Source organism: Microcebus murinus, chromosome 10, assembly GCF_040939455.1.
Source record: "Microcebus murinus isolate Inina chromosome 10, M.murinus_Inina_mat1.0, whole genome shotgun sequence".
In the NCBI taxonomy this organism is placed as follows: Eukaryota; Metazoa; Chordata; class Mammalia; order Primates; family Cheirogaleidae; genus Microcebus; species Microcebus murinus.
The window spans coordinates 70,627,713-70,651,870 of NC_134113.1; the positions used below are offsets into that span (position 1 = coordinate 70,627,713).

At 38.1% G+C, this 24,158-nt stretch overlaps 1 protein-coding gene across 1 annotated transcript in view; it reads left to right on the top strand.

Moving 5' to 3' along the window:
* Positions 1-14,528: 14,528 nt before the first annotated feature.
* NUP107 (nucleoporin 107) overlaps positions 14,529-24,158 on the top strand; it is a 37,873-nt gene continuing 28,243 nt past the window's right edge. The window contains exons 1-5 of the mRNA XM_012782426.2: positions 14,529-14,676; positions 16,401-16,492; positions 17,330-17,416; positions 18,070-18,185; positions 20,846-20,990. Of these exons, the coding sequence (XP_012637880.2) occupies positions 14,669-14,676; positions 16,401-16,492; positions 17,330-17,416; positions 18,070-18,185; positions 20,846-20,990 (448 nt within the window). The 5' untranslated portion in view covers positions 14,529-14,668. The remainder of the gene's footprint in view (positions 14,677-16,400; positions 16,493-17,329; positions 17,417-18,069; positions 18,186-20,845; positions 20,991-24,158) is intronic.

The following is a 24,158-nucleotide window of genomic DNA, read 5'->3' on the forward strand; positions in this document are numbered from 1 at the left end:
CATGAGCCTGGCCACTCTCGATTTACAGAAGAGGAAACTGAGGTATAGAGAGGTAAAATAACTCAAAAGTGAACTGGCAATGATTCCACCCACTACACTGTTTAAACTGGGAAGACAGACAATTAAACAAGTGTCAAGGCTCCCCATTTAAACTCTGACCCCATTTGACCTTGGAATGAAGCATTTTTCTTCAAACCAGACATACTTCCCAAAACAGTCATATTTGAAAAGACATAATGTGCTCAATCAATAGCTTCCCACTATGACCACCACACCATATCCTTTACTAGAATTGTATCAGTGCCTCGTCCAGTCCTTGCTTTAGCTTTCCTTCTATTCATGAAGTTCAAATAACACACCAGAATTTTTGAAGGCATTCAAAATTTACGTTCTATGTGCAAATATTTTTTTCTTCCTTATGAACTTCTTGAAATTTAATATCTTTTTTTTTTTTCTATCTTTTTTGCTGCCTGGTCTATCTGGACCACACTTGTATGTATTTTGCAGGTTCCTCCTAAACTACATTCACAGCTCTCTTTTGCTTTGTATAATATAACATGTTTAACTACCATGTAGAATCATTGCTACTTGTGTACAAAATGTTTGTCAGACTTTCAGTCTGATTACCAAGATCGCATGTGTCTTGAGCAAGAAGCCAAATTAAATAAATAATATGGGGAAATACATTTTTTTTCTTAAGCAAATATATTTATTTAAAAATAAAACATTGCCCTGCACAATAATGTGAATTTACTTAATGCCACTGAACCACACACTTAAAAATGGGTAAAATGGTAACATAGATATGTAATATATATATATATATATATATAAAACCACAATTTTTTTTTTTTTTTTTTTTTTTTGAGACAGAGTCTCGCTTTGTTGCCCAGGCTAGAGTGAGTGCCGTGGCGTCAGCCTAGCTCACAGCAACCTCAAACTCCTGGGCTCGAGTGATCCTTCTGCCTCAGCCTCCCGGGTAGCTGGGACTACAGGCATGCGCCACCATGCCCGGCTAATTTTTTTTTTATATATATATCAGTTGGCCAATTAATTTCTTTCTATTTATAGTAGAGACGGGGTCTCGCTCTTGCTCAGGCTGGTTTTGAACTCCTGACCTTGAGCAATCCGCCCGCCTCGGCCTCCCAAGAGCTAGGATTACAGGCGTGAGCCACAGCGCCTGGCCTTAAAACCACAATTTTTAAAAGCAGATTAGTGAAAGAGCCAGTCAATATCAAGGGGGAAAAAAGAATACAACATTACCAACAAAGCAATGATAACAATTCATAAGATGTAGAAGTTTTAACACATAATAGGTGTTAAGTAAGCATATTTAAAGAAAATAGTGGCCAAATTTTATTTGATAACTACAGTAGTAACTAAAAACATTTATATATCCCATGTTATTATTAACTAAGTATATTTGAATAGATAAGTTTACCTAATTTGTTTTTTTTAAATAAGTGAATGTCTTTCTCCAAACTATATATCCCAGGTCCAGGCACAACAATGTCTAGCATTTAGTAGATACTTAATAGATATTGGTGAATGGATGAATAAAGTATTCTTTTTTTTTTAAATTTTTTTTAGCTTATTATGGGGGTACAAGTGTTAATGTTAAATATATTGCCCATGCCCCCCTTCCACCTTGAGTAAGAGCTTCAAGCGTGTCCATCCCCCAAATGGTGCACTTCTTACTTGTTGTGGTTGTATATACCCATCCTTTAGTCCCCCCTCCCACCCTCCCGGCACCCGATAAATGTTACTCCTATATGCCCACTTAGGTGTTGATCCATTAATACCAATTTGCTGGTGAGTACATGTGGTGCTTGTTTTTCCATTCTTGAGATACATCACTCAGTAGAATGGGTTCCAGCTCTATCCAGGAATATACAAGAGGTGCTATATCAACATTATTTCTTAAAGCTGAATAGTATTCCATGATATACATATACTACATTGTATTAATCCACTCATGAATTGATGGGCACCTGGGTTGTTTCCACAGCTTTGCAATTGTGAATTGTGCTGCTATAAACATTCAGTGCAGGTGTCTTTTTCATAAAGTGACTTTTGATCTTTTGAGTAGATGCCCAGTAGTGGAATTGCTGGATCAAATGGTAGATCTACTTGTATCACTTTGAGGTATCTCCATATTGCTTTCCACAGAGGTTGAACTAGTTTGCAGTCCCACCAGCAGTGTAGGAGTGTTCCTCTCTCTCTGCATCCATGCCAGCATTTGTTGTTTAGGGACTTTTTGATAAAGGTCATTCTCACTGGAGTTAAGTGATATCTCATTGTGGTTTTGATTTGCATTTCCCTGATGATTAGAGATGTTGAACATTTTTTCATATGTTTGTTGGCCATTATTCTGTCTTCTTTTGAGAAGTTTCTGTTCATGTCCTTTGCCCATTTTTTTTATAGGATTGTTTGATTTTTTTCTGGCTGATTTTCCTAAGTTCTAAATAGATTTTAGTTATCAGCCCTTTATCAGATGCGTAGCTTGCAAAAATTTTCTCCCATTCTGTGGGTTGTCTGTTTGATCTCTTGACAGTTTCTTTGGCTGTGCAGAAGCTTTTAGTTTGATCAGGTCCCATTTGTTTATTTTTGTTGCTGTTGTGATTGTCTTTGGGGTCTTCTTCATAAATTCTTTGCCTAGGCCAATGTCTAGAAGAGTATTTCCAACATTTTCCTCTAGAATTCTAATCGTTTCACACCTAAGGTTCAAGTCTGTTATCCAGCGTGAGTTGATTTTTGTGAGAGGTGAAAGGTGTGGGTCTTGTTTCAATCTTCTACATGTGGCTATCCAGTTTTCCCAGCACCATTTATTGAATAAGCATTCTTTTCCCCAGTGTATGTTTTTGTCTGCTTTGTTGAAGATTAGTTGGCTATATGAGGATGGTTTTATATCTGGGTTCTCTGTTCTGTTCCACTGGTCAATGTCCCTGTTCTTGTGCCAGTTAAAAGCTGTTTTAATGACTATAGCCTTGTAGTATAGTTTGAAGTCTGGTAAATTGATAACTCCGATTTTGCTTTTATTGCCTAGGAGTGATTTTGCTATGCGGGGTCTTCTCTGGTTCCATACGAAGCATAAAATTATTTTTTCTATATCTAAAATGATGATGGTATTTTGATAGGGATTGCGTTGACTCTGTAGGTCACTTTGGATAATATAAGACATTTTAACAATGTTGATTCTGCCGACCCATGAGCATGGTATATTCTTCCACCTGTTTACTTCCTCTGCTATTTCCTTTTTCAGTATTTCATAGTTCTCCCTATAGAGGTCTTTCACCTCCTTAGTTAAATATATTCCAAGGTACTTTATTTTCTTTGTTGCTATTTTGAAGGGAATTGAGTCTTTGATTTGGTTCTCACTTTGACTACTGTTAGCGTATATGAATGCCTCTGATTTCTGTGTATTGATTTTGTATCCTGAGACTTTACCAAATTCATTTATCAGATCAAGGAGTCTCTTGGTTGAATCCTTGGGGTTTTCTAGATATAATATCATGTCATCAGCAAAGAGTGAGAGTTTGATCTCTTCTGCTCCCATTTGGATGCCCTTAATTCTGTTCTCTTGTCTGATTGCTGTAGCGAGGACTTCCAGCACTATGTTGAACAGAAGTGGAGATAGTGGGCATTCTTATCTTGTTCCAGTTCTAAGTGGGAATGCTTTCAATTTTTCCCCATTCAGTATGATATTGGCTGTGGGTTTATCATATATGGCTTGTATCATTTTTAGGTAAGCCCCGTCTATGCCTATTTTGTTGAGCATTCTTATCATGAAAGGGTGTTGAATTTTGTCAAATGCTTTCTCTGCATCTATTGAGAGGATCATATGGTCTTTGTTTTTGCTTCTATTTATATGGCGCATTACATTTATAGATTTGCGTATGTTGAACCATCCCTGCATCACTGGGATGAAGCCCACTTGGTTGTGATGAATTATTTTCTTGATAAACACCTGGATTCGATTGGCTAGGATTTTGTTGAGAATTTTTGCATCTATATTCATAAGGGATATTGGTCTGTAGTTTTCTTTTTTGTTGCATCCTTTCCTGGTTTTGGTATCAGGGTTATGTTTGTTTCATAAAATGTGTTGGGGAGAATTCCATCCTTCTTGATGTTGTGGAATAATTTCTGCAGGATAGGCACCAGTTCTTCTCTGTAGGTGTCATAAAATTTGGGTGTGAAACCATCTGGTCCAGGACTTTTCTTTTTAGGAAGGTTTTTGATTGCTGTTTCAATTTCAGTACTTGATATTGGTCTGTTCAGGAATTCTATTTCTTCCTGGTTGCGCCTAGGGAGGCTGTGTGTTTCTAAGAAATTGTCCATTTCCTCTACATTTTCCAGTTTGTGTGCATAGAGGTTTTTGTAGTATTCGTAAATTATATCTTGTATCTCCGTGGCGTCAGTTGTGATTTCTCCTTTATTGTTCCTGATGGAGCTTATTAGAGATTTTTCTTTTCTGCTTTTTGTTAGTCTAGCCAATGGTGTGTCAATTTTGTTTATTTTTTCAAAGAACCAACTTTTTGTTTTATTAATCTTACGTATAGTTTCCCTGTTGTCAATTTTGTTTAGTTCTGATTTGATCTTAATGATTTCACTTCTTCTGCTGGGTTTGGGGTTGGTCTGTTCTTCTTTTTCCAGCACTTTGAGATGATTCATTAGGTTGTCTATTTGTGATCTTTTTGACTTTTGGATATAGGCATTTATGGAAATAAACTTTCCTCTCTGGACTGCTTTAGCTGTGTCCCACAGGTTTTGGTAACTTGTGTCACCTTTGTCATTTAGTTCAAAGAATCTTTTGATTTCCATCTTAATTTCCTAATTTATGAAATGATCATTCAGCAGAAGGTTGTTTAGTTTCCATGACTTTGTGTAGAAATGAGGACTCCTGTTAGGATCGATTTCTACATTTATTCCATTGTGGTCTGAAAAGATACATGGTATAGTTTCTATTTTTTTAAATTGTTTGAGACGTGCTTTGTGTCCTAGGACATGGTCCATCTTAAAGAATGACCCATGAGCTGATGAGAAGAACATATATTCAGTGGTTTGGGGGTATAATGTCCTGTAAATGTCAGTCAGGCCCATTTGTTCTAGGGTTCTGTTTAAGTCCATTATTTCTTTGTTCATTTTCTGTTTGGAGGATCTGTCCTGTGCTGTCAGTGGGGTGTTAAAGTCTCTGACTATTATGGTGTTGTTTTTTGTCCATTTTTTTAGATCCAGTAGAGTTTGATTTATGAATCTGGGTGCACCAAGGTTGGGTGCATATATATTTACAATTGTTATGTCTTCTTGTTGAACTGTACCCTTCACCATTATATAGTGACCTTCTTTGTCTTTTATTACTTTTGTTGATTTAAAAACTAAGTTATCTGTAATCAGCACCGCCACGCCAGCTTTCTTTTGGCTTCCATTTGCTTGAAATATTGTTCTCCATCCCTTTACCTTTAGACTAGTTGCATCCTTGCAGGTTAGATGTATTTCCTGAAGGCAGCAGATACTTGGCTTGTGTTTTTTAATCCATTTGACCAGCGTATGTCTCTTGAGTGGGGAATTTAAGCCATTCACATTTATCGAGATAACTGATGGGGGGGCAGATTTATGTTCATTATGTTGGGTTGAACATTGTTGCTTTGTTTTCTCACTTGAGCCATTGTGGTATCTGGGCTTTGATCTTTAGATTTGAGTAGATTTACATTCGTGAGAGTTTATTGTGCTGATCCATGGGTAACACTGTTTTGAGTACTTCTTGAAGGGCTGGTCTTGTCTTGGTGAATTCCCTCAGTCTTTGCTTATCTGAGAATGTCTTGATTTCTCCTTCATATACAAAACTTAGTTTTGCAGGGAATAAGATTCTAGGCTGGGCATTGTTTTGTTTCAGAAGAGTGAGAATGGGGCCCCAGTCTCTCCTTGCTTGTAGAGTCTCAGTAGAGAAGTCTGGTGTTATTCGAATTGGCTTTCCCTTGTATGTTAATTGCTTCTTTTGTCTTACAGCTCTTAGAAAGGCCATTTTAGTTGATATTTTGGTAAGTCTGATGACTGCATGTCGTGACATCTTCCTGTTTGCATTGAATCTCCCAGGGGTCCTCTGAGATTCTTGAACTTGTATATCGAGATTTTGAGCAAGGCCTGAGAAATTTTCCTCTATTATATCTTCAAATAGCTTGTCCAACCCTTGAGTGTTGTCTTCTTCCTCTTCTGGTAAATCTATGACCCTTACATTAGGTTTCTTCACATAATCCCACATCTCTTGTAGGCTTCGGTCTTTTCTCTTGTTTCTCTGCTCTATCTCTGTGACTGATTTATTTAATTGAAAGGTGTTATCTTCAATCTCTGAGATTCTTTCTTCTGTTTGATCTACCCTGTTCTTAAGGCTTTCCACTGTATTTTGTAGTTCCCTGAATTGATTCTTCATTTCCAGGAGTTTGGATAAACTCTTCTTCACTGTATCGAATTTTAGTGAATTTTTGTTCCAGGTTCTGGAGGCTTTTTGTGGTTTCTTTGTGTTGGTTATGGAGTTGTTCTTACAGGTCATTGAATTTTCTTATGATCCACATTCGAAATTCCTCTTCTGTCATTTTGGTTGCCTGATTTTGGTTGGTGTCCATTTCTAAGGGGCTGGTGCTCTTCTTTGGGGGTGTGGTTTCTGTTTGGTTCTTCATATTTCCAGAGTTCCTTCGCTGATTTCTTCTCATGTCGATCAGTTGTTGCTTCTTTCCTTTAGGTTTTTGTTTGGGTATTCACATGCCTTGTTTAGTTTCTGAGCCAGTAGGTGGTGTCTGTGGGTGAGATTTGACCACTCCCTGTATGATGAGTCAGTAGGTGCCATGAAAAGGCTGTGCAGGATGTCCTCCCTGTCAGTAGGTGGTGCTTGCTTGGAGGAACAGGCTACACTGTTGTTTTTGTGTCCTGTAACCAGCTCTTCTTCCTCTAAGAGGCACTCTAGTGCCTCAGGTGGTGGGTGGGGCCCTGGGACTTCCAGGTGTGTCCTTTTCTCCCTCTCAGTTTGGGCTGGTCTGAGAGTCAGTCTGGGCGGAGCTGGGTTGGGTAAGCCTGCCCTCAGGCAGCACCAATGCCATTAGCAGGGATCAAAGTTCTGTTCTCTGCTTCTGGGAAAAGCTGTCAGGGACGGTCTGGAATGGCCCCCGCTCAGTCAGAAAGTCTGCGTGTGAGGGTGGGGCTGTCTGAGATCTGCAGTCTGGAGCAGGCCTCACTCCTTTCCACCCTCTCCAACTCCGAGGCTAGTCCTGGGCCTCTGCCAGCAGGCCAGACCTCATGCCACCGGGCCTCTTCTGGCTGTGATGCCCGCCGGGATGTTCCCTGTGTGGAACACCACCTGGGCTGGGCCAAGGCCTCCCTTTGGGAGGAGGGTTGCCCCCTAGGACACTGATCTGCCCCTGAAGGCACACACACCTCAGTAGGCTGTTTGAGTATATCCCTTCTGTGCCCCAGGCAATGCGAAACTTGGGTGCAGGATCTGGTCTGCAGGTCTGACCTCTGGGTCCCAGAGTTCAAACTATATCCCCACCAGGGAGAGGAGTGCCAGTCCCAATTCACCCATGGGGAGCCCAAGCTGGATCTGTGTCTCTCAGCCTCAGGGTCTGCCCCGTTCTCCTGGGATCACCGTGTCAGCAGCACCTGGGAAGGCTGGCGGGTAGGGAGCTCACTGTCTGAGTTCCCCTCAGTCAGCTGTAGGGCCCCAAAAGGGAAGGTCCTGTTCCCTGGAGGTGTCTCCGGCTGGTGTCTCTGAATAAAGTATTCTTAAGGATGGTGGACAATGAACGGCTATATGTGGATAACAAAAGGAGACTTTGAAGTCATATTTTTATTTATCAACGTAAAGTATCAATTATTTTGAGCTCCTCATACAGAGACCATACTTCTGCTATTATTGCAGAAGAAATGACTGGAATTGGTTCAGTTCAATCTATGTTACTTATACCTCTATTGCTATGTCCCTAGTTTGACGTTTCCAAATGAACTGATAATAATTATAAGAGTAAGATCATTTTGAGGACACATAAGCTATGCCATGTATATGCATATTATAATGCATGATACTGTTCTAAGTCCTGAAACATTTTTTTGGTTTTAGAGACAAGCCTTGTTCTGTCACCCAGGATAGAGTGTAGTGGCCCAATCATAGCTAACTGTAACCTCGAGCTCCTGGGCTCACGTGATTCTCCCACCTCAGCCTGCCAAGTAGATTTGACTACAGGCACACACCACCATGCCTGGCTAATTTTTAAATTTTTTGTAGAGATGCAGTCTAGCTATGCTGCCCAGGATGGTAATTCCTTATGCATGTTAACTCATTAAATCCTCATAACAACCTTATGATCTGGTACTATTATTATACCCCAAAAGAAGAAACTGAGGCATATACTTGTGTCCAATGTCATGTATAGCTAGAAAGTGGTAGAACTGGTATGTGATCCCAAGCATTTCAACTCTAAAGTCTGAATTTTTAATCACTTAGCTCTATTGTTATTTTTATATTTAGTCCTCATAACCACTCTAAGAGAAATTTCTCATTTGTAGGGATAAGGTTTAGAATAGTTATATAACTGATAAACTATAGAACTGAGATCCAAACTCAGGGAGCCTGATCTCCAACACTGTAACCTTAACCTGCAGGCAATAATGTCTCTCTTTTTTTTTTTAAACAGAGTCTCACTCTGTTGCCCGGGCTAGAGTGCCGTGGCATCAGCCTAGCTCACAGCAACCTCAAACTCCTGGGCACAAGCCATACTCCTGCCTCAGCCTCCCCAGTAGCTGGGACTATGGGCCAGTTAATTTTATATATATACATATATATAAAACTATATATACATATAGGTTTTTTTGTTGTTGTTATCCAGCTAATTTCTTTCTATTTTTTTAGTAGAGACGGGTGTCTCACTCTTGCTTAGGCTGGTCTTGAACTCCTAAACTCAAATGATCCTCCTGCCTCGGCCTCCTAGAGTGCTAGGATTACAGGCATGAGCCACCATGCCCAGCCAATAATGTCTCTTGAGTTGAGCCAGTTATTATGATTCATAGTTCAGCCAAAATCTGGTATTTGTTGTCAATTCATGATTCATTGTTGTTTACCATACATTTAGTTTGTGATTCAATTTAGTTCAAGTCCATGACCTAGAGTAAATTACTTAATCTTTTGGCAATTCCAATTCTTTAGATAAAAAGAATATTACTAAATTATAATAGCATGTTTGCAATGTTTGTGTTCAAAAGGAAAACTCCTCAAATATTAAAATAAAATACACACCATCTTGTATCTGAACAAGCTGTTAATAATCTCAGTATTTCACTTTGTCTTATATAAGCTGTTGTATATCTTACAACTGTATCCAAAATCTTTGCACTATCTTTTAAACATGGAAAAAATATTTAAGCATCTGCCAAAACTAACCTCACTGGATTCACATCTGACTCACTGGAATTCTTGATGAATGTACTAAAATATCTGTGGACAACTTGGGGAAAGTTAAAAAAAAAGAAAGAAAGAAAACAAATAAAATATTTGTTTGAATTTCAAGTGGAGCCTGCTATGAAAATAAATTGCTTTAAATAAAATAAGGCATAGTGAACTAGACAGTAACAATAAGAACAAAATTAGCCAAAGTCTTACTAAAGACAACCACCATCAACATTGGTATAATCTTTGCTCAGTGTTTTTTAAATGTTTTTACATTGTTTCTGAGCATACTGATATATATATATATATAACATGCCCATCTGTTTCCCTCATTTAAAGCAAAGCATAAACATTTTCAAATTATTTTTTTTAATTTCTATTTATTTATTTATTTATTTTGAGACAGAGTCTCACTCTGTTGCGTGGGCTAGAGTGCTGTGGCATCTGCCTAGCTCACAGCAACCTCAGACTCCTCGGCTAAAGTGAGCCTTCTGCCTCAGCCTCCCAAGTAGCTGAGACTACAGGCATGCACTACTATGCTCAGCTAATTTTTCTATTTTTAATGGAGACAGGGATCTTGCTCTTGCTCTGGCTGGTCTCGAACTCCTGAGCTCAAGCAATCCTCTCACCTTAGCCTCTCAGAGTGCTAGGATTACAGGCCTGACCACCGCGCCTGGCCAATGGAGAATTTTTGATATGAAAAGATGTTCCTATTGTTAAGTGAATAAGCAGATTATAGAGTTAAAGTATAATTCCATTTGTTCCAGTTGTCAACTGCCACATAAAAAGCCACCACAAAATGTAGTGACATAAAACAATATATTATTAACTCTCTTGGTCTTGTGAGCTAAGTGGACTTAGTTGAGTAATCCTTGAGGAGGGTATTTCATGCAACTGTACTCAGATACAGCCCATAGAATCATAGGAATTCTTTAATTTTCTGCCTTTGTTTATGTCTATTTTCTTAGCTTTCTGTAAGAGACACTTGGATTTGTACTAAGAAAACCAGTACTAGTTATTCAAAATTTATCAAAATGGAAGTTGGCTGAAAAGGGAAAGAGAGAGAAAGAAAAGATATTAGCTAGAGAGAAGCATCAGGTAATTGGACACTTTCTTTTGAAGGGGCTTCTCGAAGGGTTGGTTCAGCAGATTTTGAAATTGAGACAAACAGAACTCATGTACCATCTAATGGGATTAAGAAATACTCAACAACACCTATGTAGTAGTCCTGCACCCCGCCTCTTCAATGTATTCGAAAGTGCTTATCATGAAGAAACAATCAGAAAAATACCCAAATTGAAGAAGATTCTGCAAACCCATCTGAAGTCTTGAAGAGTTCAATGACTTAAAAGAAAAAAGATGTCTAGGTGACTATTATTAATTAAAAGAGAACAAAGAGATATGACAATTAAATGCATAATCCTCTATGTGATCCTGTACGGAGAGGGGCAATTATAAGGGACATTATTGGAGCAACTGGGGAAATTTGCATTTTAATTATGGTGTTCTGTATACATTAATTATTCTGAGTGTTTGTTTTACTGTGACTAGCTAGGAGCATGTCTTGTCCTTGTTTGAGGAGCGCCACAGAATAGTTTCAACAAATTGAATTTTAAGGATCTAATTGGCTTTTATTAGTGATTCATGAATCAGGCAGCATCCCGTCTACAAAACAGAGGGGCTTGAGTGAACTGATTTCAGATGGTGAGCTTTATAGGCAGAAAAGGGATGAAGAAAGCAGAAATAAGGAGCAAAAAGCAGATTGGTCATTTCCAAGTCACTTTCTTCTCCAGGGTTAACACAGGGGATTTCCCTGTTGCCCTTGCTCAGGTAGACTGGGCATCTTCTAATGCATTGCTGTGAATCTCCTATATTTTTGAAAACTGGCCCATTTTTTGTTTGTTTGTTTAGAGATGGGGATCTCACCTTACTCCCAGGATGGGTTTGAACTCCCAAGCCCCTCCTGCCTCAGCCTCCAGAATACCTGGGACTACAGGCATCGTTTTACATTTCAGTTTAATTACATGGCACCTAGCATGATCTCAGTCCAAAACAATGGCCCCCTATAAATTTTATTTAACAGGAGATACTTGCTGAAGTATCTGGGGGTGAAGTATCATTATATCTATAACTACCTAGACAGTTTAGCCAAAAACAAGAAGAGAGACATCAATTTGTGGGGAAATATAACTGTTCTAGATAAAGAGTATATTGAGGCCGGGCATGGTGGCTCACACCTGTAATCCTAGCACTTTGGGAGGCCGAGGCGGGCGGATTGCTCAAGGTCAGGAGTTCGAAACCAGCCAGAGCGAGACCCCGTCTCTACCAAAAATAGAAAGAAATTAATTGACCAACTAAAAATATATATACAAAAAATTAGCTGGGCATGGTGGTGCATGCCTGTAGTCCCAGCTACTCGGGAGGCTGAGGCAGTAGGATCGCTGAGCCCCGGAGATTGAGGTTGCTGTGAGCCAGGCTGACGCCATGACACTCACTCTAGCCTGGGCAACAGAGTGAGACTCTGTCTCAAAAAAAAAAAAAAAAAAGAGTATATTGATGTCTATCTGTACTATTTTTATATAAGCCTTTCTGTAAGTTTGAAATTTTTCAAAATGAAAAGTTGGTGGTGGGGTGTGTGTGTGTAATGATATTTGATTTCCTCAGCTGTTGGGGATAAGTGAGGTGAAGGGTGCTCTAAGTCAGATAGTTCAGGTTTGAGTATTTTTGGGATGGTTGCTTTCTGTGCTATCCCAGAGCTTTTCTCTAGTTTCATAACAATTCAACGAGCACCTGATAGGCTTCCAGTAAATTCCCTTTTGTTTAAGTGAACCATAGTGAATTTCTGTCATTGCAACCAAGAACATTAAACATACAAGAGCTGTCCAGAAAGTATCCAGCCATGCAATATTAACATGTTCTCATTGCAGTAACAATGGCTGGATGCTTTCTGCACAGCCCTCATAAAACTACCATGTGTATAATAAACACCACATAAGTTTATTCCACACAGTTTTAAGGTAATCAAATGAACATATTTTGAAATATTTGGGAAAGGTATGGTGTTCATGCCTACTAATTAAATGTGTCAAAGTGAAACCCAATGCACTTCCCCACAAGTTTTCTCTCTTTGCATATGAACCGAACATAGTACTAACTTTTGGCCCCAAACTGCTCTTCTTTTTCATTGTATGCTTCATGGTAAATTACATCAAGTACATTTTAAGCACATTATATGAATGAAACAGATTGGAATTCAGTTGCTGAGGGACACATGGCAAGAACCTGGGACACTGGCTCACACTTTGAATAAATTTGCCTTGGCACTGACAAAAATCATCAGGACCACATTTCACTTTCCATAAGAACAAGTGTGCTTTTGAACAGGAAAATTAGGAGGTGAGGAGAATGAGAAAGCCCCTTAACATTTCAGTGACCTGCTATGCAGTGTACACCTGACATCTTGTTTTTAATCCTTACAACTCTGTAGTAAAGGCATTGTTATCGCCATTCTACACATGAAGAATCCGCACGCACAGGGAATTTGAGTCTAGATTGAGCCCAAAGCCAAGTTTTTTCAAAATGCCGTGTTTTCTTTGAGTGGATAAGGTATGAAGAGGCCTTCCTGGGAACCACATTTCCCAGAATTAGAGCAGAATGTAAATGCCTAAAACAAAACTTTGACTGATTTCCTCTTTTCCAGCTGGACCATAGAGGGTATTGAGAAGAAAAAGAAGATTCGTACTATGTCAGAAACCCATAAGAAATAGTGAAGAAATTTTGCAGAGCTGAAGATCAAGTGCCTGAAAAAGAAATTTGCCCCAAAAGATGCTTTGAAAGGTGAGTAGAAACCTTTATCTATGAAAAAGCTAAGCACTATCACAGGAACACAGGCAGATGTACAGAACTAAGATTTGAATGGCTAGGATGTCAAGAAAAGCTGGCACCTTCTGTGTACCAATGGAACCCAAATCATCATTTGTCATCAGGATCAGAGGTATCAGTGATGTGAGCCCAGAGATCTGAAAGGTGTTGCAGTTTCTTTGCTTTCACCAGATCTTCAATGGCAACTTTGTTAAATTCAATAAGGCTTCAGTTAACATGGCTGAGAATTGTTGAACCATATATTGCATGGGGAAACCAAAACCTCCAATCAGTAAATGAACTGACGGACAAGCGTGGTTATGGTAGAATCAATAAGCGAACTGCTTTGACAGATAATTCTTTGCTAGATGGATCTCTTGGGAAATATGGCATCATCTTACTGGAGGATCTGATTCACAAGATTTATACTGTTGGAAGAGTCAAACAACTTCCTGTGACCCTTCAAATTATCTTCCCCACAAAGTGGAATGAAGAAACAGACCGCCTATTTTGTAGAAGGTGGAGATGTTAGCAACAGAAAAGACCATATCAACATGTTTATTAGATGGATAAACTATAAGGTGTCTACCATTATTTTTGTAACCTGGTCAGTTAATACAACCACTGCTTTCAAATTGGAAAAAACAAAACCCAAACAAAAATGAATCCTTCAACACCAGAATATACTACTTTTTGCTTAGATGGCACTTTGAAATAGAAAGCAATAACACCAACTTTTATGCTTGCCTTTTGACTTTTTAAGACAAGTAATCCTTTTCTCTTTAATAGGGAAAAACTACCAAATAAAAGACAAATTAGCAATTATGGAAAACAATGTCAAAAATTACACCACAAGGAGGTGAGTGCACTGAAATAGAGACCCCCAAGGTGTGGGGCAGAGCCTATACATCTAAATTCCAAGAACAGGCGCTCTCTGACAGAGAATACCAGGAAATGACTTCACATTTTTCCAGACTATCAGTATACTTTATGTTTCCCAGTAGGATAACCCAGCTCCTGGACCACGCCCACAAATGTTGGTCTGGCCAAGCGGCGGCAGCGAGTCCCGGCTAAATGCAGCCGGGTCCCGCCCCCTGCCCCGCCCTTTCCCCCGCCCCGCTCCTGCTCGGCCCCGCCCAGCACCTTCACGCTTCGGCAAACTTTCGCGCCTGCGCCCACCGGGCCTGCGGCTGTAGGCGGAAGTCGCGCACGCGCTGGGTGGGAACGCTGTTTCTTTTCCTCCTCCCTTTTTCTCTGGGGCTGGGTTGGCGAGAGGGTGCTTCCGGGTCGGAGGGTTTGTTTCCGGAGAGCGGGAAGGCTGAAACGCGGTGGCTAAGCCGGAGCCAGGCTTGGTTCTGGGTGGAGACGGCCGTAGCCATGGACAGGTCAGTTGTGGTTGTGGCAGCTGAGTATGGAGTCTTGTCCCTCTTGCCTGTCGGCGGAACGAAACAGGTGAATCCAGACTCCCAGAGGAAGCCGAGGAGGTCCCAGGTGCTACCCCTAGGACACACCTTTCCCCTGCCGGGAGATTCGGCAGCTGATGGAGGAAAGGCCGCTCGGTGTGGGTGGGAATAATGGTAATCCCCTACCTTCCCACTACGCTCTACGTTCTGAGATCTCTTCGGTGCTTTCGGGCGACAGCACCGTTCGCTACTGGGGTGGGCGGGGTAGGTGGTGGCTCAGCATTCAAGATTCTAAGAGACGAGCCCGAGATCACAAAGCCAGTTAGTGACGCTGCTGGGATCTCAGGCCAGACTTTCTGATTCCAGGTGCCAGCATCTGATAGTCACTGAGTCCCTCCTATGATCAGGGCACTAGCTGCCTGCAACAAAGATTAGTTATTCAAGGTCTTTGAACTTGGGGAATTCGTTGTGTAATGGATGAGACAACCAAGCACTGTAAAGTGTTAAGTGTTTTGGAGCAATTAAGTCTCCCTGTCACGATAGCTATCAGGAAGACCTTTCTGAGAAGGTAATTTTCTATCTGGTCTTTGAATAATAATAGTACATTATTACTACTCAAAAACATTGAGTGCCAACTATGTGACTGCCATCTTACATTTAATCTTCAGAACAATCCTAGGAAGATAGGTACTGTTATCCTCTTTTTATAGATTACACTGAGGCTAAAAGAGGTTAAGGGACTTGCTCAAAGTTAAGCTAATAAATAGAAGAACCAAGTTGCCAGCCTGGATCTGTTCTGTGTGACTCTAGCCTCCATGAGGCTGTTTGAGAAGTAAGTAGGTGTTCACCAGCTGGAAAAGGGGGCAAATGTAGGCTTCTGTAAAAGAAACAACATGTTCAAAGGTGGGAGGATATGAAAAAAGTATATACTTTGTGTAGCTGAAAGGTTACATACAGTGTATGTTTGTATGGGAATGATGCTTGTGGCTGAATATAAGGCTGACCCCCTAAACTGGAGTCATGTTGTAAGTATCACGCTAGGAAATTTGGACTTTATTCTATAGGCCAGAGAGAGCTATCTGAAGGTTTTAAGTGGAGAAAAGCATGTTAAATTCTTGTCTTAAAAGACAGGTCTTTTAATCCACACTATTTAGTTTCTAGACCTTCAGTGAGAATGATAGTGGTGGAACAGAAGAGAGAGAAATAACTTGAAGGGTCATTTCTCTCCAATTTACTAGAACTCTTTTACTTACTCTCCCATCTCACCAGCTCTATTTTTTTTTAAATAGTACCCATGGTTTGAAGTATTTTGGAGACTGCAGGAAATCTTAAAGAGATAGATAGTTCTTGCAGTTAATTCCTCAATCCAACAGGGGAAAGATTTACCTTTACGAAGCAATTACCTAAAACTGTTATAACATAGATTCCAAGTGTTGAAATAATAATTCTGTAGGAGAAAATAGCATAGTGAGTGTTAGAAAGTCAAAGAATTTCTTTGTGCAGATAAGATTTGAGTGGGACTTTGAGGAGTAAGCAGGATTTGGAACCAAGAGGGCATACTCAGCAAAAAAAAATCTAAGACTTGGCTACTGGAATGACCTATTTCTTAACTGACTAAGGGACCTTTGCACTAATGATGATGATAAAATTCTTGGTAAATGCTACATTCTCATTTTATTTACATGAGCTTGATTATACTGTCTTAGGAGTGGCTTTGGAGAGATGTCATCCCCTGTGATCCGGGAGGCAGAGGTGACGCGGACTGCACGGAAACAGAGTGCTCAAAAAAGAGTTTTAAGTATCCTTTGCATCTTAAGCATCATTATAAAAATTGCAACATATTTGGAATCAGTGTCATAGAATTTTCTTTTTATGAGGGGTATTAAATGTTAGTTGTATAAAATCCTGTAGAAATTAATTTTGGGGGGGGGGCCAGGCGTGGTGGCTCACACCTGTAATCCTAGCACTCTGGGAGGCCAAGGCGGGAAGAACACTCAAGGTCAGGAGTTCAAGACCAGCCTGAGCAAGAGTGAGACCCTGTCTCTACTAAAGATAGAAAGAAATTAGCTGGACAACTAAAAATATATAGAAAAAATTAGCCAGGCATGGTGGCACATGCCTGTAGTCTCAGCTACTTGGGAGGTTGAGGCACTAGGATTGCTTGAGCCCAGGAGTCTGAGGTTGCTGTGAGTGAGGCTGACGCCATGGCACTCTAGCTGGGGCAACAGAGCAAGACTCTGTCTCAAAAAAAAAAGGAAAATAGTTTTTCTCACTCTACAGATAGATTATTTTGTAAATATAATGCTGGAATTTAATGAGATTAATATTTATGTTTCCCTGAAAGTAAGAATATTGCATTTTACTGCTATCATATTATGGTTACCTTCTACTGAGATTGTTTGCTTTTTTAATTGGAAGTCTAAAAACTCTTATTTCAATGTGTTATCCAAGACTAACTTCTGAGAATTTAAATTGCAGAGGGAATTATAATTATTTACTTCTTGCATAGAAAAATGAAAAAATACCCTGTTCTTGAAAAATGTATTCACATACATAATTTGTAGTAAAAATATGGTTAATTCCAACTTTAATGATCTCTTTTCTACATGGAAAATTTTTCTTAACTTTTCTACAGTTCGGGCATCCCAAGAGGATAATTTTGGTAATACTACACCAAGAAACCAGGGCATCCCTCGAACTCCCAGCTCATTTCGACAGCCTTGTAAGATTTTTTTGCTTTTAAAGCATTTAACATCAACAATAATTATAATAGTGGCTAATTATTATTGTATACATAATAAATGTAGTATTTGGTTATAATATCAATAATTAAGCACAAATAATAGTGATTGCAGTTATTATTTGTTGAAATCTTATGAGCAAGGGCACTGTACCTTACATGAATATACAGTAACCAGATACAGTTATTGTTATCTCTATTTTACCAAAACTGGAAGCAAAACATTTAATACAGATAATAAATATGTAAATAATGGAACTAGCATTCTATGCTCTATTTACTCCAAAGTATATGCCTACTATACTATTAGTATATTGCCTCAGTATGCTTTATAAAATTAGAATATGGAGAATCCATTGAGTCTTTAGTGTGTTTAACTGCTCATTTATGTTATAATGAAAACATCTGTATTTACAGTAAAATTTTTCCTGATAGGCTCAGTAGTACCAAGAGGTCAAATATAGAAAAATAAATTAAATCTTTGTATCATGGAAATGTTAACATTTAAGGTATTTATTAGGTTAGAATCAAAGTAATTGAAAACAAAAATTGCTTATTCTTTATTGTTTGCTTACTTTGTTTTGATAATCAATGTTCATGCGCTTTGAGTTCTTTTACTAACCTCTTGTTTGTAGTTACCCCACCAAACCGAAGCTTACTGAGGCAGCCAGATGTTTCCACCATTCTTGGAACAGGAGGGAGGTCTCCCCGGTTTACACAGTCTTCAGGGTTCTTGGGAAACCTGTCCATGGTATGTGGAAAAATAAGGCTGAAAACTTCTTTTTTATAAAAGTATAGTATTTGGCTTAAAAACCTTTTAATAAAAATTGAAGTCATATCATAAAAGTAACTCTAGGCTATGTGAATTGAAATGATTGATTAGACATTCAAAAAACTGAAAACCTTACACATCTCATGTCACAGGTGGAAACTGTGGCACCAGAAACATTTAGATACAGATAAAATTTTTTTTAATTAAAAAAAATTTTTTTTCTTTATTTTTATTTTTAAAATTTAAAAAATTTTTAATTTTATTTTTCAGAAAGGACTCAGAGCACAGATAAAATGTTTTAATCTGGCAGTTTGCTGATCAGAAGAAATATATTCTGTGGTCATTTGCTGATGGCTATAAAAGCTGAGCTGTGCTTTGAATCATATAAGAGTAGGAATCCAGGAATGATAGATGAAGAATATCATGAGGAAGAGGGACAGTGTATTAAAGGGGATGAAAGAGAAAATAGGAAAAATAGATAAGATGCTCTTTAGGAATCAACGTGGTACAGTATTGAAAATAGTGGAAGAAATATTTTATAAACTGTGGTGCAGAATGACTTCACCTGTGTTAAAAATACTCTATAGAAAAAGAATTAGATTTAAGAAGGAAATAGCAGAGTTTTGTTGGAGTAGTAAAGAATTAAGGAATATTTAGTACCAGAAGCAAAACAAAAATATTTCCCCTTTCTTTAGCTTTGTGTTATTAAAAAGGCACAGAGATTTTTATGCACACATGAAATTGGCTAAATTAGGTGTTTTTTGAAGGATAGTTTTTGTGTTAAACCTCTCCTTGTCATAGAAGATGAAATCAATCTTTAGAATTTATTATAGTCGCCTGGGCACAGTGGCTCATGCCTGCAATCCTAGCACTTTGGGGTGTCAAGGCTGGAGGATTGCTTGAGGCCAGGAGTTCAAGACCATCCTGAGCAAGAGTGAGACCCCGTCTCTATAATAGAAAAATTAGCCAGGCATGGTGGTGTGTGCCTGTAGTCCTAGCTACTTGGGAGGCTGAGGCAGGAGAATCATTTGATCCCAGGAATTTGAGGTTGCAGTGAGCTATGATCATGCCATTGTACTCTAGCCCAGATGACAGAGTGAGACTCTGTCAAAAAAAAAAAAAATTATTATAGTCTTGTGGATTTTTGGAGTGTTGATAACTAAACAATGATCTAGTCATTGAACAATTTTACTTTGCTTATGAAACTGGTTATTTTGTCAGTGTCTGTTTTGTTCTACTAAAAATAAAAGTGAATCAGCCATCTCTGGGTTTAAGCAAAAGAAGATGGTTTTATTATTGTACTGCCTCAGAACTATAAGATTAAGAGTAAAATTGTTGTTCTCTTAAAGGCCAGAACAGAGAAAATATGCATTTATTATTATAAAATTATTTTGTAGTCAAAGATATTTTTCTATTTTATTTTGCTAATTTTAGTATCAGCCATGACAGGTGGTCTTGGATATAGGTTGCCCTAAAGGAAGTAAAATTATTTGCTATGTTAATATTTTTACCATATGTCTGGCTACCAAGATTTGATTTTGGACGAAAGTATTTTTCTGAAAGTAAAATGTCATTGTTGTTTAAGATGTTCAGTTTTATCCTTATACTAATAATGGTAAGTACTTGAGAGTGAACTAGTAATCAGCCTCTAGAAGTGGCAGCTAAGCCGTCCTCATCCCATAGTTACTACCTCAAGAATATATAAGGTCCCAGCACCCATCTTTAGCGGGGAGACTGATTTATTTTTTTACTTTTTTTTTTTTTTGAGACAGAGTCTTATAAAATAACATTTTGTAAAATGTTATTGGCTAATATCAATAGGTAAAAATAAAGTCCTACCTTAATAAGGTTCACCTCAATTTTCCAGTTTTCACAAATTATACAGGGCAAGTGACCCAGTTGTTCTTCAACAAGTGAATGGCAATGGGAAGAAGTATTAGGGAGGAACTTATAGACTAAAAGACTTAAGAGATGTATCAAGCAAATGCAGTGTACTGACCTTGTTTGGATCCTGGTTTAAGCAAACAAACTTTGACATACCTGAGGAAATCTGAACGCTTAATGAAAGAGAAATATATGAATATATGTAACATCAGTATTTGAAATCAAGGAATTACTTGTGTGTGTTGGTTAGTTGTTTTATTAGTATTGTACTCTTACTATGTCTCAGAGAGATGGACTGAAGTATTTATAGATGAAATGGTATGATATTAGGAATTCTAAAGTAACATTAGGAAAGTGCACGTGGGTATAGATGAAACAAAATCAGCCAGATGTTGGTAGGTGCTGAAGCTGGGCAATGGGATCATGGAGTCACTCTATTCTTTTTAACATGCTTGAAAATATCCATAATAAAAAGTTTTTTAAAAATCACCTTTAAAATCCAGGCATGAGCAACAATAATAATGTTATCTTTAAATCATTCACAAAATGTGATTGGCTTCTTCTAAAAGCATGGAGTAGTACAAAAAGAAAAAAATTTTGAAAAATATAATTTTCTTAACAAAATAACCCTTATGGCTGTTTTTCAAAAATGAAAAATACATGTGTACAGTTTTTTAAACCATATTCAGTATTATTTATTCACTCAATGATAATAACTCATTTTCCTGTATTTTTCTTTCTTTCTTTTTTTTAAGGTAACTAATCTGGATGACAGTAACTGGACAGCTGCATTTTCATCACAGCGTTTGGGGCTCTTCACAAACGTGGAGCCCCACAATGTGACAGAAGATGTAACTCTCAGTGCTGTTATGTTACGGGAGGATGATCCTGGAGAAGCTGGTAAAATGGCTTTGAACTTTGTGACAAAGTAGCATCAAAGAAACTGTGTCCTCTATTCTGAATGTCATTATAATGTATTTTTCTTTTCTTTCTGGTTTTTTTTTTTTTGTGTGGGGGGAAGTGGCTTAAACAACAGAAATTTATTTTCTCACAATTCTACAGTCTAAAAGTGTGACATAAAAGTGTTGGTAGGGTTGGCTTTTTCTGAGGGCTCTCTGACAGCTTGTAGATGGCCATCTTTCCTGTGTCTTCACAGGGTCTTCCATCTACCTATAATATATTTTCATTAAGCTAATTAGTTATAGTCATGGCTACACTATTTGATACATTATCTCTACAAGGTTAAGAACCTCACCTTAGTTCTCAGCAGCATATTGCCATTTTTTTAGGATAAATAATAGCCTCTTAAATTATTGCATGAGGTTCATATTTTTATTATTTTCTTATTTGTGCTGTTTAAAAAGTATCTCTTTTTCTTTATACTTAGTTTTCATTTTTATTTATTTATTTATTTTTTGAGATAGTTTCTTGCTCTGTCACCCAAGGTTGAAGTGCAGTGGCATGATTGTAGCTCCCTGCAGCCTTGAACTCCTGGGCTTAAGTGATCTCCTGCCTCAGCTTCCCGAATAGTTGAGACTACAGATGCGTGCCACCACTCCCAGATAATTTCTAAAACATTTTTTTGTGGAGATGAGGTCTCACTATGTGGCCCAGGCTGGTCTTGAACTCCTGGCCTCAGGCAATCCTCTTGCCTCAGCCTCCCAAAGTGCTGGGATTATAGGTGTGAGCCAGCATGCCCAGCCATAGTTTCACTTTTTAGTTTTGTTTTTAAGAGAGGATCTCACTCTTGCCCAGGCTGGAGTGTAGTGGCATTATCATAGCTCACTGCAGCCTTAAGCCCCTGGGCTCAAGTGACCCTCGTACCTCAGCCTCCCAAGTAGCTGGGACTACAGATGGGCACCACCACTCCCAGCTAATATTTGTATTTTTTATAGATACAAGGTCAGTTTTTAATCTGATTTTGTTGATGTGTTTTGTTTTGGCCTAGACCAGACCAGTGTTTTCTCAGGTAGTATTATGACCTTGTTAGTTTCAGATTGGTTATTACCATTCCCTTTTGGGAAAAAACCATTTACTTTTAGTGTCTTTATACCTCTACATTATTATTACATTCTTCATCATTTTATTGTCATCATAAGCTAACATATACGAATGCTGGTTAATGTGTTTACCACTGTACAAACATCAACTGATGTAATCCTTATCCTGGTCCATTAAATAGTTCTAATAATTATTCCCGTTTTAGAGGAAAGAAAACTGCTGGTCAAAGAGGTTGGGTAACTTATTTAAGATCACCTAGCTAGGAAATGGCACCAGGATTTAAAACTAAGCAATTTAGTTCCAGAGTCCCGCTCTTAGCACTTTGATAATCACTTTTTTTTTTCTTGTAGTATCTACCAATAATAGGTCCTCAAATATTGAGTGACTCAAAAATGCTTTCTACTGAATCTAAAATATAAGAATTTCATTTTAAGAGACTTTAAGTATTATACAGGACTGTAGTAAAGTGCATTTATTCTCCCTGAGTGGAACATACCACTTAATATTTATTACAGCTGTCTCAGCTACTTTGTTATGGTATGCTTAAAATATAATTCAGATGTTTTAAAATTTTCCTCAATGTTTTAAACAATTGTTGATAACACAGAAAAGACTAACAACTAGTACATCTTTGAGATCTTAAAAGACTTATAGATAATAAGAGAACACATACATAAATTAGACTACATCAAAATTTTTAACTTCTGTGCATCAAAGGATATAATCAGCAGAGTGAAAAGGCAACCCACAGAATGGGAGAAAATATTTGCAAATCATTTATCTGAGTGGCGGTTAATATCCAAAATATATAAAGAACTCCTATAACTCAACAACAAAAAAATCGACCCAATTAAAAAATGGTCAAAGGAATTACATAGACATTTCTGCAGAGAAAATAAACAAATGGCCGGCCAGTAAGCACATGAAAAGATACTCAACATCACTGATATTAGAGAAATATAATTAATCAAAGCTTCAGTGAAATAACACCTTATACCCATTAGGATGGCAGCTGTTAACATATTAACTGCTATGTGAGTTGTATTTAACTCATGCTAGTTTTGAGCCCAGGGCCTCATGAAACATGTAACTTGTGCGTCTCTTTTCCTTGAGCTGTGTGAACTATTTTTCAAGTTACATATAACTCACACACAGAAAACAATAAAAAATAACAAGTTTTTCATTAAATTAGGAAGGATAGTTTTGATTTCGAAGTTTTTATTCTATTTTCGTAATAAAACACTGTGGCCCCAGGGAAAATTTTCTTTCCTAGCATGGCAGACAACGTGTTAAAAAAAAAAAAACACAAAAAAAAAACAGAAAATAACAAGTGTTGACAATGATTTGGAGAAATGGAAACTTTGTGCACTATTGGTGGGAATATAAAATGGTGCAATCAACTAGATGTGGTGGCTCACACCTGTAATCCTGGCACTTTGGGAAGCCAAGGTGAGGGAGGATCATTTGAGGCCAGGAGTTTGAGATGAACCTGAGTAACATATCAAGACTCCATCTCTAAAAAAATAAAATGGTATAGTCACTGTGGAAAACAGTTTGGCAGTCCCTCAAAAAATTAAAAATAGAATTAACATATGATCTAACAATTCTTCCTCTGGATATATACCTAAAAGAATTGAAAGCCAGGGTCTCAAAGAGATGTTTGTATACCTATGTTCATAGCATTATTCGTAATAGCCAAAAAGTGGAAGCAAGTCAAGTGTCCATTGGTGGATGAATGGAAAAACAAAATGTATGTACGTAGAATGGAATATTATTCAGCTGAAAAGGAAAGACATTCTGACATATGCTGTAACATAGATGTACTTTGAGGATATTATGCTAAGTAAAATAAGCCAATCACAAAAGGATAAATACTGTATGATTCTATCTATATGAGATATTTAGAGTATTTGAACTTACAGAGACAGAAGGTGGAATGATGATTGTCAGGGACTGGGGCAAGTGGGGAATGGGGAGTTAACGTTTTATAAGTATCGAGTTTCAGTTTTGCAAGATGAAAAGAGTTCTATGGATACATCATGACGATGGTAGCAAAACAATGTGAAT